The following is a 19,326-nucleotide window of genomic DNA, read 5'->3' on the forward strand; positions in this document are numbered from 1 at the left end:
GTCTATGATTTTGCATATCTCTCGCTGAATTGCAAATCTTCACTGTTATGCTCTTAATTTATTTTATTGGCTTTGCTTTGTGTGAAAATTTTCCTTAAAATTGTTCCTGCGGTGCAGTTACTTACCCGAGTGAGTCTTTTATTGGAATAAATTCTACTCTGTTACTCAAGGAAATATTTGTGTTACCTGAGTAATTAAGGAAAATGACTTGTTCATTCTGATATTGTTGTATAGTAAAATCCAAATGTATTTTTTCAGATAAGGCATGATTCTGTTGGTTTAAAATTGACAATTGTTGATCACATTTAGGCTTTTTGCATTACTGTCTAACATTTATTGCAGGTTATCGGAGTAAATTGAGATCAGTTAGTTACTAGAGTAAATTAAATCTTGCTACCCGAGTAAGTCATAAGTTGTTACTCGAATATATCCTGGCCTATGTTCTATTATTAGCTTGATCTATCATTGAATATCAAGTGCATATTTGTTGATTCAGTTCAAAATAATAACAGTTGAGAATTACCTCTGTTCGTCAACTAGTTGAAATCAAAAAGGAAAGATTAGTAACTCAGTTATTATTTGTGAATAGTACTTATGTTATTTGACAATTCAAGTTGATAGTACTGTTCTAAGTATCTTTCTTGAGTTGCAAAAACTGAAACGGAAAAGACAAGGTACGCAATTTGTGCTTACACACATCTTGCACTATATAAGGGCAAAAAGAGACATGAAATAATAAATTTAAGTGCTTGACTGTTCTACGAGTATAATCTAGGATAACTAGTCAAGGTTAATTATCTTTGTTAAAATTGGTGTTGTAGAACTTTTTTTTCCCCAAGATTCATTAGGTTATTCAAAATTTAAAGTCCACTCATGAAAAAGTTTTGAAAATTATAAAACACCTATTCACAGTCCTCAAGGTGTTCCTTTAGCACCTTATATGAGAAGTCACTTGCTCGATGCTTAGAACCTATTAGAACGTGTAAGTAACATCTGAAAACTTCTCTTAGCTGAATAAAGGAATGAACCAAAAAGAATGAATACATCACTATAGCTACACGAATATATAGTGGAGCTGATGAAAGCAAAAGAAACTAATAGAATGCTAACTACTAACTAACCGACTAACAAACTTGATATATAAGTCACTAACTACTTCAACTGATACTAACAGATAAATTACACGTAAGCATGTAGAATAAAAGAGAGTCTTCACATCCCCCTTTCAAGTTGGAAGGTGGATATTATGAAGCCCCAACTTGAACAAAAAATCATGAAATGGAGCAGAATTCAATGCTTTAGTAATGTATCCGCCAACTGCTATGTGGTTGAAATAGATAGAAGTCTAATTAACGCGGTAACTATCGTTTCTCTTGTAAAGTGGCAATCAAGTTCTATATGCTTGCTACGTTCATGGAAGGAGGGATTATGAGCTAAATAGATGGCAGCCTAATTGTCGCAGTAAACCATAGCAGGTTAAGACAACGGAACTTGCAAATCGCTGAGCAAATATGTTAGCCATTGAACTTTACATGTAAGGAGGGATTATATGGGATTTGGATATCCGGATATTGGATATCCGGATACGGGAATCTGGATATCCAGATATTGCATATCCGGATATGGTCCCGAGGAATATCCGGATATTCTGGGATTTCGAAGAACAGTAGTTGTGCTGTGTGTACAGTAGGCTATTGGGGGTTTGTGGACCCTAGATTGATGAAGTTGAACTTCTGTAATTAATGAACTAAGTCAGAATTGTTGTGATTAAGGACTTATGGCTTGGTATGGAGCCTTAAGACGTAAAACGTAAGGAAAGGCGTTGTCTTTAATTTATATGCTTGTGTCGCATTATTATTGATATAGTATTGGTCCATAACAGATTGTGAATCTGCTGTGTTTGGACTTTGAGCTGTGGACTCTTGGCCTTGGGTGTTAGCTTGCAAGGTAAGCTTTCGTGTCCTCGGTTTAGCCATGTTGTGGTTCCACAATGTCCCATGGGGGTGTGGTTGTATGCATGCTGTGTTACATGCTTTGAATATTTGAAATGCTGATGAGCTTTATATGTAATGGCTTTTAGTATGCATGTGTTGTTTCATCTTGACGGTAAGCCTGAGTATGTAGTGTCATACGATATGGTGATCCGGGGTGAATGCAAGTAGCGTCTTGCACTAGTGTGGGTATTTAGCGTATGTAAATCCTGTATTTCTCTGGCGAGTAGAATAGAATTGACACACATGACATGATTATCTGCTGCATTGCACTATTTTAAAACTGATGATGATATCTGCTTTTAAACTTATATTGCACATGTAAGTGAGCTTGGGGTGGAAGATCCTTGAGGACCCCTTGTCTTAATGAGATTTCTTGTTTAGAGAGCTCACCCCACGTTTGGGGAATACTTATTTCAGGTTCCGGTAGTTTTGTGACTAATGCCTCTGGCGGCAGGAGGCCAGAGCTTAGTTGATGATATTATGCTGTTTGCTGCCATGACTGGTTATGGATGCTGTTTATGTTTTCCGTTATTTATGTTTACGTTGTTGTTGAGACTGATGTTGGGCGTGTTGCCTTATTTGAGTGAGCATGGGGATTGTCCATGACACTTTATGTTAGTGCTTTAGATTGGAGTTGTATAAACTGTTAGATGGTCCGGTCTACGTTGTTGTAGTTCCGTGACTAGAGCCACACTTTTATTATCTATGTTATGAAGTATATTCAGATAGCTGTTTTATTGCAATTACATACAGACGTTGTTTTATTAATTGATTAATAAGCAAGTTGGTAATGATAATGACATCATAATTGAAAAGAAAAAGATATTCCTCATTTTTATTAAGCGCTGCTTAATACGATAGTATGATAACATTGCCGGATATATACGGGGTGTTACAGCCTCCGTACTAGTCTTCGATACCGAGCTGGGTCAGAAAAAACATCACCATGATTCTGTTGAAGATTAAGGCCAGGCTCCATAGGAGTAGAGGCTGGTTTTGCTTCAAGAAGACCACTTTCAAATATTACTTCGAATACGTATTTCTGTTGGTTAAGTATTAGCCCATGTTTGGAGCGAGTTATCTCAAGCCCAAGGAAGAAACATTGTGAACTAAGATCCTTTATTCGAAACAGATTGTCTAAATGACTTTTGACAGCCTTTATTTCAGCCATATCATTGACTGCCAACACCATGTCATCAACGTAAACAAGAAAAGCAGTGAAGGACTCTCCTTTAGCTTTAGTGAAGAGTGAATGATCAGAACTAGACTAAGAATACCCAAGCAAACGCAGCTCTATGGTCAGACATGAGTTCCATTGTCTACTGGCTTGTTTCAGCCCATACAATGACTTTGTTAGTTTGCATTCTTTTTTAGCACCATCAGCATCAACTCCTTTAGGTACAAACATATACACCTCCTCTGATAAGTCACCATGCAGAAATGCATTGTTGATGTCCAACTGTTCAAGGAACCAGTTGTCGTTACAACTATTGCTAGCAGCAATCTGACTGTAGTTAATTTTGCTACTGGTGAGAATGTCTCAAAGTATTCGACATCCTTCATCTGATTGTATCCCTTCGCTACTAGACGTGCTTTATAGCAAGCAATGGTCCCATCTGGATTATGTTTGATCTTATAAACCCATTTTGAACTAATTGGACTTTTCCCTTTAAGAAGGTCTACAAATTCCCAAATTTTGTTATAGTTGAGAGCTTCAAACTCTTCGTTCATAGCAACCACCTATTTTCAAAATTGAGCAACTTGTTTGTAGCTTGTTGGCTCAACAAACGAGCTGATATTATGGAAGAAGGAAGAATACTCCATCAAACATATATCATAAGATACCACAGAAGGAATAGGATAAGGAGATGAGAAAGTGGTGGAAAAACTACAATGAAAATCAGCCAAGTGTTTGGGTGCAACTCTTGCCCATGTGGAATGTCTGAGCTCGAGATTCTCACTGCTGCTTTTCTCCTGGGGAGAAGTTGGTAGAATCATTTGTTGTGAATGAGTATCTTGTGGTGCATCTGATGCTATTATTGGTGGAACAATGCTTTGTGATTCAGAGGGAGATGGGCATGAGTAAGAACCTTCATAGGAATAACCAACGTCACTGTCAAGAGGCTAAGATTCACAAGGGAATTCTGTAAATTCAGTGGAAAATGGAAAATGTTGTTCATAGAACACTACATGTCTAGATACAAGGGTCTATTTGGAGAACCGATCATACAACATATAACCCTTCGTCCCATTTTTGTAGCCTATATATGTGTGTTTGCGTGCCCAAGGGCCAAGTATGGAACGACTAGTTACTAATGTAGAGGCATAAGCAATGCAACCAAAGGCCTTAAGATGGACAAATATAGGTTTCATTGAAGAGAAGCTCATATGATGACTTGTTTAATTTTGGTGTGTTGAGGCGATTGATGAGGTGTATGAGATGGATTACACAGTAGGACCACAAGCTTTTAGGAATTTTTCCTTGGAAAAAGAAGGCTCTTATTGTATTTATTATATGCTGATGTCTTCTCTCTACTATACCATTTTGTTGTGGTGATTCCACACAACAGGTGTGATGAATAATCCCCTTTTCTACAAAAAAAAAATAGTCATTTGAAATTCCAAACCATTATCACTTCGAAAAACTTGAACTATTTTATGAAATTGATTTTCTATCAATTCTACAAAGGCACGAATTTGTCCCCCCACTTTAGACTTTGACTTCATGAGAATACCCCACGTGAATCTAGTGCAATCATCTACAATAGTCAAAGAAAACGATGGCCATGAATTGAGGGCACCGAATATGGACCCAAAATATCTATATGCACAATAATAGGTTCAATTCTTTTAACAGAAGATAAACTTGAAACGCAATAAGTGATATAACCAGTGGCTTCTGTGTCAAGGATCCACTGAATTCTTGACTTACTTGCTGTGGATGAACTACTATCAGCACTAAGGGCTTTGGTCTGCACTATGCTGCTAACATCAGGAAAGGAAGAACCTTGAATCTGCTGCATCTGCATTGATTGTTGAATCATCTCCATTATAGCTTGATATTGGTTATTTGTGAAGATTTCTTTCATCTCAGCTTGTGAACCATTATCAGCTTGATCAGAAATCTCACTTGCCATTGCATTAACCTTGTGTCTAAGTACTCCTACACTTGCACGTAGGAGGATACCCATGCTTCTCAAAACATGTCTGCACCGTGTGGCTTATTTTTCCATAGTGAGTACAAAATCCGGTAGCACTTGCTCGTCCACGTCCACCAAAGAAGCCACATTCTCTTCCATGAGTTTGTGAACGTCTTCGTGTATGAGTTTGCTCAGCACAATAAAAGAGAACTCTTGAGGAATCAAGATTGGCTTCTAATTGCAACTAGCGTTCTTGTTGTGCAATGAGTGAGAAAACAAGATCGACTGAAGATAATGGATCCACCATTATGACTTGGGATCTCGCATGAGAGAATTGCTCATTAAGACCCTTGTGGAATCGAATAGAATGATCCCTCTCTAATATTCTTTATCTCTGTTGCAACTGAACAACAAGGATGTAAACTCTTACATGTAGGGGTAGGTTGCAAGGCTTATAACTCATCCCAAAGAATCTTGAGATGAGTGAAGTAGTCTGAGGTTGTGCTATCTCCTTGATGAAGACGATACAACTCATCTTACATATATGATATTATGAATATATCCGATTGAGAGAACCTTTCTTTAAGATCTCTCCAAACATTATACACACGGTCCATCCACAAAATTGATTGGGAGAATGAACTGGCGATTGAGTGATGCAACCACGAAAGTACTATGGTGTGGCATCTTTCCCAAGCTGCAAAACGTGGATCTAACGTTTCTGGAGCCAAGATTGTACCATTCACAAACGATAGCTTGTTGTTTGAAACTAGAGCCATTGTCATTGCTCTAGCCCATCCATGATAGTTCTTCCCGTTCATGGCAGTGGACACCAAAACCAGAGACGAATTCTCAGTAGGATGGAGGTAGCTAGTATGGACTTGTTGGATAAGAAAGATTGATTGAACTAATTTGATTCGTGGCATTACTTCAAACAACATCAGCGCGACATTACTTTGAACAACATCAGCTACAGGTTCTATCATGGAACTCTGATTCTTCATCTTGAATAACTTCTTCGGTGTATCAAGAACCTCCAAAAGAAAGGAAAAAAACTGGAAAGGATGAACAGAAGAGAGAAAAATTGAATCAAGAACGAGGGCGAATATCAGAGCTCCGTGAATAACTCTCGTACCATATTAGAACGTGTAAGTAACATCTGAAAACATCTCTTAACTGAATAAAGGAATGAACCAAAAAGAATGAATACATCATTGTAGCTACACGAATATACAGTGGAGCTGATGAAAGCAAAAGAAACTAACAGAATGCTAACTACTATAACTAATCGGCTAACAACTTTGATAAGTCACTAACTACTTCAACTGATACTAACAGATAAATTACACGGCGTATCTTATTTCATGGCGTATTCTTATTGCCATATTTCTTGGCGTATAAGAAGAGTCTTCACATAACCCAATGATGCTCAAATATGGCAATTCTTATTTCATATCGTATGTTGAACAACATGGCGCTCTATTTTCATACTGCTACGATATTGGCCTTTTAGAAGATGTCATACTTTAGGTCCTAACACTCCAGTGATCCATTATCCTTGCACTCCAATGCTCCATTATCCTAGTGCTCCATTCCTCCGTGTCCAGGGGGAAGACCGGTGACTGAAAAATAAGAATAACAAAGGTAAATCACCCAAACATCCTAAAACAATGACCAAAAAAAAAAAAAAAAGCTGTAAATTTCAAGTATGTCCTAAATATAGAAAAGCAAAGACAAATTTTGACTTTCGTCGGAGGCTTTTGGAAATATTTGTTACCCTCTTTTTTACAACACATACATTAACTCCTAAAATCCATGTGATTGCTCCCTTTAAACTTGCAATTTTTAAAATTAGAACTAACATTAATTTTGATTAGAAAATCTTTTGTTTATACATATATTGGGAAAAGCTAGCTTAGTTAGAATCTCAGGCTCTAATCTGAGTTTTTTCCAACTGCGCAGAAGCACCTGCAGGCACTATTAATCAATTCTCAAAACGGATAACACTATCTCTCTCTTAACTAGCGAAGAAAAAAGAAAAAAGAAAAAAAGCTACGGCAACAAAAGAAAAATAAGTATTATAAAGCATACCTGGAAATGCAAGTTATAGAAGACCCTTCCTCCAAAGGTTTCAGAAGAAGAAGCATTTAGCAGAAAAAGGCCATTGTTTTCTAGAAATAGTATGATCTCAGATAGTGGAGTCTTGTGGACCTCATAAGAGGAGATCTGAAAAGCAGCCTCGTAATCATTGAGCCTACTTGTTGAAACTACAAAAACAGAATTCTGATGGGGAATCTTCCTTTGAGATTCTTTGTTCACTGCATCTTCTTGTTTAGAAATTCTCGATATAAGTTCCTCTTTTTTCTTAGTTAGTCCTTCAACTTGCTGTTGTAAGTCAGGTATGTATTTTAGGACCCGCGAAATTGTTTCCGGAATGCTCATCTTTTTCTGCAACAATAATATGGAATGAAATCTCTATTGATGATAATTTAGCTTCTAACTGAGGAGTAAAATTGTGGGGTACCACAGAAACTTGCACATGTATAAAGGATTAAATATGAAACAAGCTATAGTGCTAACATAAGTGCTTATTTGATGCGTGAGTTTACATATTAACAAATAAAGAAGGTTGCTTTTTACAACTTTAGGGAAGTAATAATCCTCTTGAAAATTTACTTTTTTGTGGACAAATTAGTTTGAATGTTATTAATCCAAGAATAAGACTAAACGAGTAGGGAAATAGAAAGGGGTATATATTTTGTACCCCAAAAAACAACGAAACTGATATATATTTGTCATGTAATTAATATTCCTCAAATTATTTTGATTAATAATTAACATCACACTGTAAGGTTATTTCTTGCACAAGCACAGTTTCTTTTTAAAGAGAAGAGGAAGGAAAGAGAGGACTTAAAAGTACCGTTTGTTCTGCCACTGGAAGAACTGAACGAAGTGAAAAAATCAAGTTCTTGATCTTCTTGCGACGATCACGTTCACTAGCATTGTGATTAAGCTTCTTGACCATGGTAGGGTGTGGGGATGGTGTAGACCTTTCAACCTCAACTTGTGGCTGTGCTGAAGAGAATTGATGGGGAAATGAGTGTGATTCAGTATCTTTACAGAAATAGTTATGGTTATTGCTTAAGGGCTCGTCCTCTAAGTTCCAACCCATGTTTGAGAATAGAGGAGCAGTGGAGAATGCAAGCATGGTATATAGCTTTGTTAGAGGGAGTCAATAACTTGCTTAGATATTTGATGATAATGTCTTGTATATATATGTATACAAGCCATCGTCCTAAGCACCCATGTTTAAAAATTGACTAAAATATAATTTTTTTTCCCCCTATCCTTTTCGACCATATTATACTTTTCAAAATTAAATTCTTCAATTTCGTGCCAGACAATAAATAATTGAATTAACAAGTTATTTCACAATAGAGAATTAGCTATAGGCGCGCATGCTGGCTCACGTCTGCAATGTGTCAACTAGTTATTTGTCTCTCTTTTAAGGTCAACCTTGTTTATTTAGATTTTGTTTCCTTTTTTGAAATGTCAACCTTTTTTTAATTATAAAGCCGTCTATTTCTCTTTGTTATACTGCATTTATGGGTCTTAGATTCTTGTATAGATGCTAGTGAAACATTTACTGGCTTGCATATTACAGTGCTGTATATCCGTTTCGATTTCTATACATGCATGGTCTGATTGTGTTCGGAAATATAGTGAACAACAACTTTCACAGCTTTGATATCCAGAGAATGATATATATATATATATACTCTGTCTTCTGGTGATAAAGGAAGACCTCTTTAATTAAAAATGGATTTGGTAAATGGATATAAATTAATTAAAGAATTTCGGTTTGAATAGATCGGGATTTGGTAACTCTAATTGAACCACCTTAATATCGATTATTTTTTTCCTTCCATTTTCCATATTGAACCATTTAGAATATCTACATTCAATCTATCCAATCAAAATACTTTTGATCCAGATTATATATATATATATATATATATATATATATATATATATATATAGGAAAAGTGTTTATGCAGTTAATGCAGATAAGTTATCTGCATTTATTCCCAAAACGACATCGTTTTGATATTGAAATCTTAAAAAATTACAAATATAAAGACTATTATAACCCTGAAATAAATTAAAATTACAAAAACACCATGATTTCCGCCCAATACAACGACAGATAACTTATCTGCAGTAACTGCAGAAAAAGCGAACAATATATATATATATATATATATATATATATATATATATAAGGGTTTACATTTCTGCAGTTGTTGTACATGCAGCAATCAAATAGTTGTCATATATATACTTGAAAGCATTAAATGCGGGGAATCATAACCATACAAAGGATGAAAGCATTAACTGTGGGGAATTGTAACCATACACCTGTCGTTGTTGTACGTAAAACGACTGCAGAAATGATTTTACTATATATATACAGAACACTAATTCTGTAGTTGCTGCAGATAAGTTATCTGCATTTACTCCGAAAATGACGTCATTTTGGGATTGAAAAATTAAATAATTATAATTATAAAAACTATAATAACCCTGAAATAAATTAAAATTATAAAAATACCATGATTTTCGCCCCAAAACGACGTCGTATCAGGCTTACTGCAGATAACTTATCTGCAGTAGCTGCAAAAAAAGCAAACATATATATATATATATATATATATATATATATATATATATATAACTTTACTTTTATTCAGCCGCTTGACGTCCAACAAATAAATTCAAAAAATCATAATTATACAAAGGTGAATGAAAGCATTAAATGCGGGAAATAATATCCGATCAACGATGCCAGGATTATTGCTCGACATCCAACAGTCGGAGAAATAATACACACACACACACACGAGTTTATTGTTTGTCTGGTGACTGGATATAAGATTTTGTCTTGTCACCCCTTTATAATTATGTACTCCGGGGAGTACATAGTTATAATTTTAAAGTTATTTTTTTTTCTCTTCTCAAAAACTTTTATGAAACTTGTCGGGTGACGTAGAGAGAAAGAAAAAAAATTAATATTATAATTATGTACTCGTCCCCGAAGTACATAGTTATAAGGGGTGACAGGATAAAATTTTATATCTTGTGACTGAACATCCGTTGATCACTCTCTCTCTCTCTCTCTCTCTCTATATATATATATATATATATATATATATATATATATATATATATATAGTGTTGGCTTTTTCTGCAGTTAATGCAGATAAGTTATCTCTAGTAAGCCCAATACAACGTCGTTTTGGGGCGAAAATCATAGTGTTTTTGTAATCTTAATTTATTTCAGAGTTATTATAATATTTATAGTTATAATTTGTTAATCTTTAAATCACAAAACGACGTCATTTTGGGAGTAAATGCATATAACTTATCTGCAGTAACTGCAGAAATATTTTTCTGCTATATATATATATGAGTTAATGTTTATCATGTTTTAAAAGATAAATTTGTCTCCTACAAACACATAAAAGTGTGTGAGACTCATATTATTTCTTTCTCTCTCCTCTTCACATGGGTCCTACATGCTTTTATATGTATATGAGATAAAATTTTATCTCCTAAAACATAAGAAACATTAATCTCTATATATGGGTTTGATGTTTCTTATGTTGTAAGAGATAAAATTATCTCCTATATATTAGGGGTGTTCATCAACCGATCCAAACCGATTCAAACCGCGGTACCGAAACGAAAAACCGATAACCGAATAAACCGAAAACCGAAAAATCGAAAGCTGAAAAAAACACGGAAAATTTAATTGGATTGTATCAGTTTTTGGATGGGTTAATGAAAACCGATCCAATATATTAATTCTCCTCTACCTACTTGGGTCTTTCTCTAATCATAGCCTAAAAATTTCTAAACCGAACACCCATTAACCCATCAACTAAACCCAAGAAAAAATCTAGTCACATTTTATCAACAAAATTTTATCTTTGTAAAGCTTCATACCTCATTGCCAACAAAAAAACTATATTATAGTTTCCTAATGCTTTTGTATTTCAAATTTTTTTTATTACAAAGCCAATATATACAAAAGATGTTATTTGCACAATAATTATGAAATAAATTTTAGAATTTTCAAAAAACTGAAAACCGATCCAATTCAAACCGGAAAAAATTGGATCGGATCGGATCGGATTTGAAAAAAATTCAAACCGAATGAATAATTACATGCTCAAATCGAAGGGATTGGATCAGATGATTTTTGCTTCAAAAACCCATCCAATTCAGACCGCGAATACCCGTATTATATATACATAAAAATACGTAAACCAAGGTGTGGCCATTTGAAAATAAATAAATAAATCTCGTAAAACTTCCCCCACTCTCTCTGAAGTCAGGTGTAACGCATTCTCGGATCTACAATCCTTATATTCGCCCCCTATAAAATGGAGTTATGATTTTAAGAGAAATGATAGGCTAGGTATAAATCTTACTAATTAAAATACTTATATTCATTAAATTATTTTTGTATTCTTTTTTTTTTGGTAAAATTAATTTTTGTTTTCTTAAATCTTAACCACTTGATATCTACGTATCATGATTTTAAATTGCAGTTTATTTGTTTGATTCAGTCTATTTTGACTATAATATTAAAATATTGGGGACAGCTGCAATTTAAAATCTTGTATTATATAAAATATTTATAGGTCAACATCAATCTTAATGAGAGATGCTTTGGGGCCACCGAGTAATTATATAAATGTGTTAATGCAAATCATCACAAGTGGGTGCCTAACTACAAAAACCTAATTGTAGCCGTTGTATTACACGTGCCGATACACAAGCCTTTAGCTTCCTTGTGTACGGTTTGCACGGCTTTATTAAATAAGGCTGGGTTTCAAAAAATTTGTGGAAGGAATTACGAAATATGATGTGCGAATGACCCGACATACGCGTCGATATTAGGTTGTATACGATAATAATAATAGTAAATATGTTAACGCAAATTATCGCAAGATGGTGTTTGCAAAACCTAATTGTAGCTTGTATTACACGTGTCGACATACACGCCTTTAGCTTATTTGTTTGTGGTCTGCACGGGTTTATTAATTAGGATGTGTGGGAAAAAATTATTTTCTATATACACATAAAATTATATAAAGTCCATGTAAAATTTTGTGAAGAGAAAAAAAATAAAAGAAATTGTGGACCTATATATTTTTATATATTTATATAAGACATTTTTATCTTCTATAACATGACACTAAATCCTATTAATTAAGGTTACGTTCCCAAAATTTAATGGACAAGGATTACGAAATATGATGTTTGCATGACATTATACATTAGTATGCATAAGCTATATTAGGTAGTATAGGTTAATAATAATTTGGATAAATTACCTAAAATATTCATGTTTTTTTAAAAATTTATGTTGCACGTTTAATTGAAATTATTAATTCCCTTAATTACTGATAGTTCAAAAACCTTTTATGGTTTTGTTTAGAATCACTTATTTCCTATACTTTTTTTAATCACTTATTTTCTTATGAATTTTTTCATCCAAACTCATTCTTAATATTGTTAGAAACTCAATTAATCTATTGTGTAAAAAATTAATTCAACACAAAAGTTTAAGCTGTTGAGTGAGGTTACATTATTGATTTTATATTTCTCTAACACACCCCCTCATATAAAATTATGTAAGGTATATATAGGGTTATATGAAGAGAAAAGAGAAAAAAGAAATTGGAGGCCCCACATATTTTTATGTGTTTGTATGAGATAATTTTATCTTCTTTAACATAACAATAAACCGTATTAATTAATGTTAGGTTCCCAAAATTTAATGGACAAGGATTACGAAATATGATGTTTGCATGACATTATACATTAGTATGCATAAGCTATATTAGGTAGTATAGGTTAATAATAACTTGGAAAAATTACCTAAAATATTCATTTTTTTTAAAAATTTATGGTGCACGTTTAATTGAAATTATTAATTTCCTTAGTGATAGTTCAAAAACCCTTTATGGTTTTGTTTAGAATTACTTATTCCCTATACTTGTTTAAATCACTTATATCCTTATGAATTTTTTCATCCAAACTCATTCTTAATACCGTTAGAAACTTAACTAATCTACTTTGTAAAGAACCAATTCAACCCAAAAGCTTAAGTTGTTGGGTGATGTTACATTATTGATTTTATATTTCTCTAACGTACACCTCCTACACAAGATAGTCCATTGGACTTGAAGCGTGGACAATGCACATGACCAACTACCTATGCTTAACAAACTCCATAATACTTAATTATTTATTAATTAAATAGGAGTGGTGAGGATCGAACTCGTGACACTGAGGCTCTGATATCATGTAAAGAACAAATTCAACCAAAAAGCTTAAGCTGTTAGGTGAGGCTACATTAATGATTTCATATATCTCTAACATACTTATTTTAAGTTTTTAACCTTCTTCGAAGAAAAAAATAGAATTATAAAAAAGTGAATAGTCTAAATCAAAAAGAAGAAAATAAACTCAAGAAAAAATAAGAAAAAAATAAAATAAAAAATATTTGTTTCTATTTTTTTTTTGTCTTTAGCCTATTTTTTTCTTTTAGTCTTTTATGTTACTGTTGTAAGCTTTCAACATATTTGATCTTTTCTTTTGTTTTTATTTTTTTGTCCTCAATTTTTTTTTACACATGTTTGGACTCTCTTTTTTCTTTTAATTTTTTCTATAAATGTTATGGGTTTTTAACATATTTGGTCTTATTTTTTATTTTATTTTCCTTTTTTATCATCAATCTATTTTCTTCTTCTAAGAAGCGTAAAATAAATTAGTTAAGTTTCTAATGATGATAAGAATGTGTTTGGATAAAAAAAATCATAGAGGGGTAAGTAATTAAAAAAAGTTAAGGGTAAGTGATTCAAAGCAAAACATAGCGAATTTTTGAACTCAGCAAGCATATCATCATAAAAGCAAAAAATCTCAACTCAGCTCCGGCCTCCTGCCGCTCGAGGTATCAACCCCCAAGTTATCTGAACCTGAAAATGTGCCCCAAACGTGGGGTGAGATCTCTAAACAGAAATCTCAGAAAGACAAGGGGTCCTCAGAATCTCTCTACCTCAAGCTCACTTACATGTGCAATATAAGTTCTAAAATAGTAAAACAGTATAAGTTCCAAAATCAGTGCAATGTAGCAGATAATCATGTCATATGTGTCAAAAAATCCTACTGGCCAGAGAAATACAGGATTTACATACGTCTATAACCTACAACCAGTGCAAGACACCACTTGCACCCACCCACAGAATCACCATATCGTATGACGTCACATACTCAGGCTTACCATCTAGGTGAAACAACACATCCATATCATAAGGCACTTGCACATAACAGCTCAACAACATTTCAAATATTCAAACATGAAAACACATCATGCATATAAACCATTCCCCCATGGGGTCTGGTGGAACCAACAATGGCTAAACTGAGGACACGAAAGCTTACCTCTCAAGCAATAAATCCAAGCCAAGGTCCACACTCGCTCAAAGTGCACAAACAACACAATCACAATCTATTTTAGACCAGCAATCATATCAACATTCATCACCTAACAGTTCAAGACATAACAACAACGTTTTCTTATTCGTTTAATGTCTTTAGGCTTCTCACAAAGCCATAAGCCCTTAATCCCTTTGATTCTGACTTAGTTAATTATTACAGAGGTTCAACTTAACCAATCATGGGTCCACAAACCCAAAAATACAGTTCTGTATGAACAGAACAGTCACTGTCTCGAAATTTCCAGAATACCGGGTATTTGTCGGGGACATATCTGGATACCCATATCCGGATACCATATCCGGATATCTATATCCGGATATTTCTAACCCCATATCCGGATATCAATATCCGGATATCATATCCAGATATTTCGCGACAGAATGCAGTTTCTGTATTTCGCAAGATATCACTCCCAAGGTTCCCTTTTTAACACATTAGAACGTTAAAGCATGCATCTTTAAACCCCTTTAGGTCAGTGATGGTGTTGGTTACCTACTCAACACATTTTACAAGTCAAGACTCAACTTTTATTAAAGGAACTCATGATCAAAGGTTCAAGAACATACCCAAGGCTTAAAACAGAGCAAAAGGGTGCTCTTGGAGGTCTCACTGCAGCTCCTCAAGTATGACTTTCCCCAACCACGAAAATGAACAACAAGGTTGGCTTTTTCTTCACAAAGCTCACCACTTGGAGCTCCCACAACCAAGGAAATGGTTCCCTCTTCACTTAGCCAAGAAGTTAGCTCTCTCCCTTCCCAAACAGTGGCTGAAACTCATAAATGGAGTGACACCACATGCACACAAAGCTTGCTCTCAACCACCCAAGGCATTTGGTGAAGGAAACTAGAGGAAAAATGGTTTCTTTGAGTCACAAGAGGAAGGGAGGATGAAGGTGGCAAGGAGGCTGTCCCAAATTTCAGAAACTCACATAGAGGCTGAAGAAGATCAGCCTAGGGTTATGTGCCTAAGGCTATTTATAGCTCGCTTAAGATTAAACTCACACTGTATTAGCACTAATAGCTACGCTTATTATTTTAATCGCAAACTTTGGATTCTGAACCTAACTATTTTTCTAAGATTTTTCATATTTTTATTTTATTTTTTGCAGCACTTTGGCGATATGCGCTTTTACGTAGCCGGTTCCCATTATTTTTGACACCAGTTCACATTATTTTGAGTCCAAACTTGTTATACTAGTCTTATATATTATTCTAGTAATATATACACACTTTTTATAATTTTTTGGGATACTTCATCGGTACGCATTTATACCATGAGGCAGAACCGGTATCCGCACTTTTCGTCAGAAAAGCGACTTTCAACATTATTAATCATTTACCATAATTATTTAAGCCTTATAATAATTATTAGGGTCAATTATGGAATTATCTCATTAATCTCATAATTAATTAATTAATTTCCTAAATTAACGGTGCAGGTTCTTACATTCACCCAACCTTTTAGGATTTTGTCCGCAAAATCAGAAACATACATGTCCCGAAACTCGAGATATTGCTGGAGAAGCTCGTCCTCTCGCTCCCAAGTACACTCCTAAGGAGTTCTTCCTGTCCATTGCACTTTGACCATCGAGATGATCTTTCTCCTAAGCTTCTTCTCGACACGATCAAGGATTTTGAGTGGTCCGACGAGAGTCTTTAGGTTCTCCCGAACTTCCACATCATCAGGTTGCACCACGTGCGAAGGATCCGCAATATACTTCCGACGTTGAGACACGTGAAACACGTCGTGGATGTTGGCCAAGTTCGGAGGCAAGGCAAGCCAGTAGGCAATAGGCCTTACCCTACCAAGTATCTGGTATGGCCCAATGAATCGCGGGCTAAGCTTCCTCTCTCCGAGTGCCCGATCAACATTGGTGAGAGGTGAAAGTATCACAAGCACGTGTTCACCTTCACTGAGCTCTAGTGGTCGATGCTTGACATCGTAGTAACTATTTTGGTGATTCTGTGCCTGCTTCAGCTTCTCTCTGATCATCTGGATCTGCTGGGTGGTATCTTGGACAAAGTCCAAGCCAAATAACTCATTATCTCCAACCTCAGACCAACAGGTAAGAGTCTGACACCTCCTACCCTACAATGCTTCGTAGGGTGCTATGCCCTGGCTAGCATGGAAACTGTTGTTGTACGAAAACTCAACCAATGGCAGGTACATATCCCATGTTGAACCCTGCTTCAAAGTACAAGCCCTCAACATGTCCTCCAAGGTATGGATGTCCGCTCTGTCTGTCCATCAGTCTGAGGGTGACAGGCTGTACTCAATCTCAACTGAGTACCAAAAGCTCCCTGCAGCGCCTCCTAGAACCGAGATATGAACCTCGGGACCCTATCACTGATGATACTCTCGGGCACCCCGTGAAGCCTCACGGTCTCAAGAACATAAATTTTGGCCAACTGCTCAGTAGTGAAGCTCACTTTTATAGGAAAAAATGGGTAGACTTGGTCAATCTGTCCACAATGACCCAGATAGAGTCATAACCAACCTGAGTCTTAGGCAATCCCACTACGAAGTCCATGGAAATGCTTTCCCACTTCCACTGTGGTACCTCAAGAGGTTGAAGCTTACCAGACAGCTTCTGGTGCTCAATCTTCACCTTCTGGCATATCAAACACTTGGACACATACACAGTTATATCTTTCTTCATGCCCAGCCACCAAAATTTCTCTTTAAGTCTTGATACATCTTTGTAGCACCGGGTAGGATAGTAAACTGGCCCTTATGAGCCTCTGTCCTCACCTTCTCAGTCAGAGGGCCTCTGTAAGAACCTGCACCGTTAATTAAGGTATTTAATTAATAAATTACGAGAAATTAGAAAATGATTCCATAATTGACCCTAATAATTATTTATAAGGCTTAATAATCGTAATAAGTGATTGAGAATGCTGAAAGTCGCTTTTCGGAAGAAAAGTGCAGATACCGGTTCTGCTAGTCGGTATAAATACGTGCCGAAAAAGTATCCCGGAAAATTAATGTAAGTGCATGATAATTACTAGAATAATATGTAGGACTTGTAAAACGAGTTTCAAGTCCAGATAATGAGAACTGGTGCTGGAAACCGGTACTGGCTTGGAAAAGCGCGTACCGGAAAAATGCTCAGAAAATTATAAGAAAAATATGATAAATCTTATAAAATTATGTAGTTTCATAATCCAAATTTTGGGATTAAAATGCTAAGCGTAGCAATTAAAGTTAATACTGTGTGTTTTATGGCTAAGTGGCTATATATATGCATTTTAGCACATAACCCTAGGCATACCAGAATTCCTTCGTGAGGCACTTGGTGGGCTGAGGGTGGTTTACTGTTCCATTGCCTCCTTTCACCATTTTTGAACTCAAGTTGCCACCTTTACTTGATTTCTTCCCTCTTTGAGCTTGTATACACTTAAGAACATGCATGGTGAGGAAGTGTGAGGGTGTATTCTGAGTTTCCATCCTCTGTGTGTGGGTGAGAGTGCTGGTTTTGGGTGGTGTGGTTGCTGAAAGCCATAGTTATGGCATTTTGGAGGTCCAAGTGGTGACCTTTGGTGAGAAGAACCAACCCTTGTGAAGCCATTTTCGTGCATCTTTCTTGAGTCAGACTTGAGGGGCTGTGTTGAGCTCCAAGAGCATCCCCTTCTCTGTTTTAAGCCTTTGGTACGTATACCAACCTTTGATCTTAAGTTTAATGCATGTTAAGGTCAAAAGATGATAACTTGTTGTGGGGTAATGTTGAACACACCTAGAAATGCATGTTTAGGTGTTTAATATCGGTAAAAACCCAACCTTGGAAGGATATCTTCACGAAAATGCAGAAACTGCATTCTGTCGTGAAATATCCGGATATCGGCCCGTGGAATATCCGGATATGGGATATCCGGATATGATATCCGGATATGTGTATTCGGATATGGGGTTTTGGGATATCTGCATACTAGATATCCGGATATGGGATTCTGGATATCCGGATATTGCATATCCGGATATGTCCAGTGAGATATCCGGATATTGCATATCCGGATATGGTCCCGAGGAATATCTGGATATTCTGGGATTTCGTAGAACAGTAGCTGTGCTGTGTGTACAGTAGGCTATTGGGGGTTTGTGGACCCTAGATTGATGAAATTGAACTTCTGTATTTAATGGACTAAGCCAGAATCATGGGATTAAGGGCTTGTGGCTTTGTTAGAAGCTTTAAGACTTGAAAACGTAATGAAAAGGCGTTGTCTTAATGTTGTATGCTTGTGGTGCATGTTGTTGATGTATTGTTGGTCCATAACAGATTGTGAATCTGTTGTGTTTGGACTTTGAGCTGTGGACTCTTGGCTTTTGGAGTTAGCTTGCAAGGTAAGCTTTCGTGTCCTCGGTTTAGCCATGTTGTGGTTCCACCATGTCCCATGGGGATATGGTTTATGCATGCTGTGTACATGCTTTTGGATATTTGATATGTTGATTGAACTTTACATGTAATGGCTTTTAATATGCATGTGTTGTTTCATCTTGACGGGAAGCCTGAGTATGTAGCGCCATACAAGACGGTGTACCGGGGTGAATGCAAGTGGTACTTGCACGGTGTGTAGGTGATAGACGTATACCTGCACTGTCTCTGGCCAGTAGATTAGTATTGA

The 19,326-nt window shown here is 35.7% G+C and overlaps 1 protein-coding gene across 1 annotated transcript; it reads right to left on the reverse strand.

The window, feature by feature from the left end:
- Positions 1-7,061: 7,061 nt before the first annotated feature.
- Positions 7,062-8,342, reverse strand: LOC133311044 (transcription factor ORG2-like). The gene is made up of 3 exons (XM_061512058.1): positions 8,055-8,342; positions 7,226-7,582; positions 7,062-7,088 (listed from the first exon to the last, which is right to left on the reverse strand). Exons 1-3 carry the CDS (start codon positions 8,340-8,342, stop codon positions 7,062-7,064), a joined length of 672 nt encoding a protein of 223 aa, XP_061368042.1.
- Between the last annotated feature and the right edge of the window lie 10,984 nt (positions 8,343-19,326).

The sequence above is a fragment of the Gastrolobium bilobum genome, unplaced genomic scaffold, assembly GCF_033153095.1.
Source record: "Gastrolobium bilobum isolate Gb01-03AN ecotype WA unplaced genomic scaffold, APGP_CSIRO_Gbil_v1 utg12942, whole genome shotgun sequence".
Lineage (NCBI taxonomy): Eukaryota > Viridiplantae > Streptophyta > Magnoliopsida > Fabales > Fabaceae > Gastrolobium > Gastrolobium bilobum.

What these genes read in the sequence shown, in the direction of transcription:
- LOC133311044 (XM_061512058.1), bottom strand. Translation starts at nt 8,342, where the DNA reads ATGCTTGCATTCTCCACTGCTCCTCTATTCTCAAACATGGGTTGGAAC. An exon ending in TTCCAGTGGCAGAACAAACG is followed by an intron (nt 7,583 to 8,054) that starts GTACTTTTAAGT and finishes TTATTGTTGCAG; the next exon opens with AAAAAGATGAGCATTCCGGA. An exon ending in TCTATAACTTGCATTTCCAG is followed by an intron (nt 7,089 to 7,225) that starts GTATGCTTTATA and finishes GCTTCTGCGCAG; the next exon opens with TTGGAAAAAACTCAGATTAG.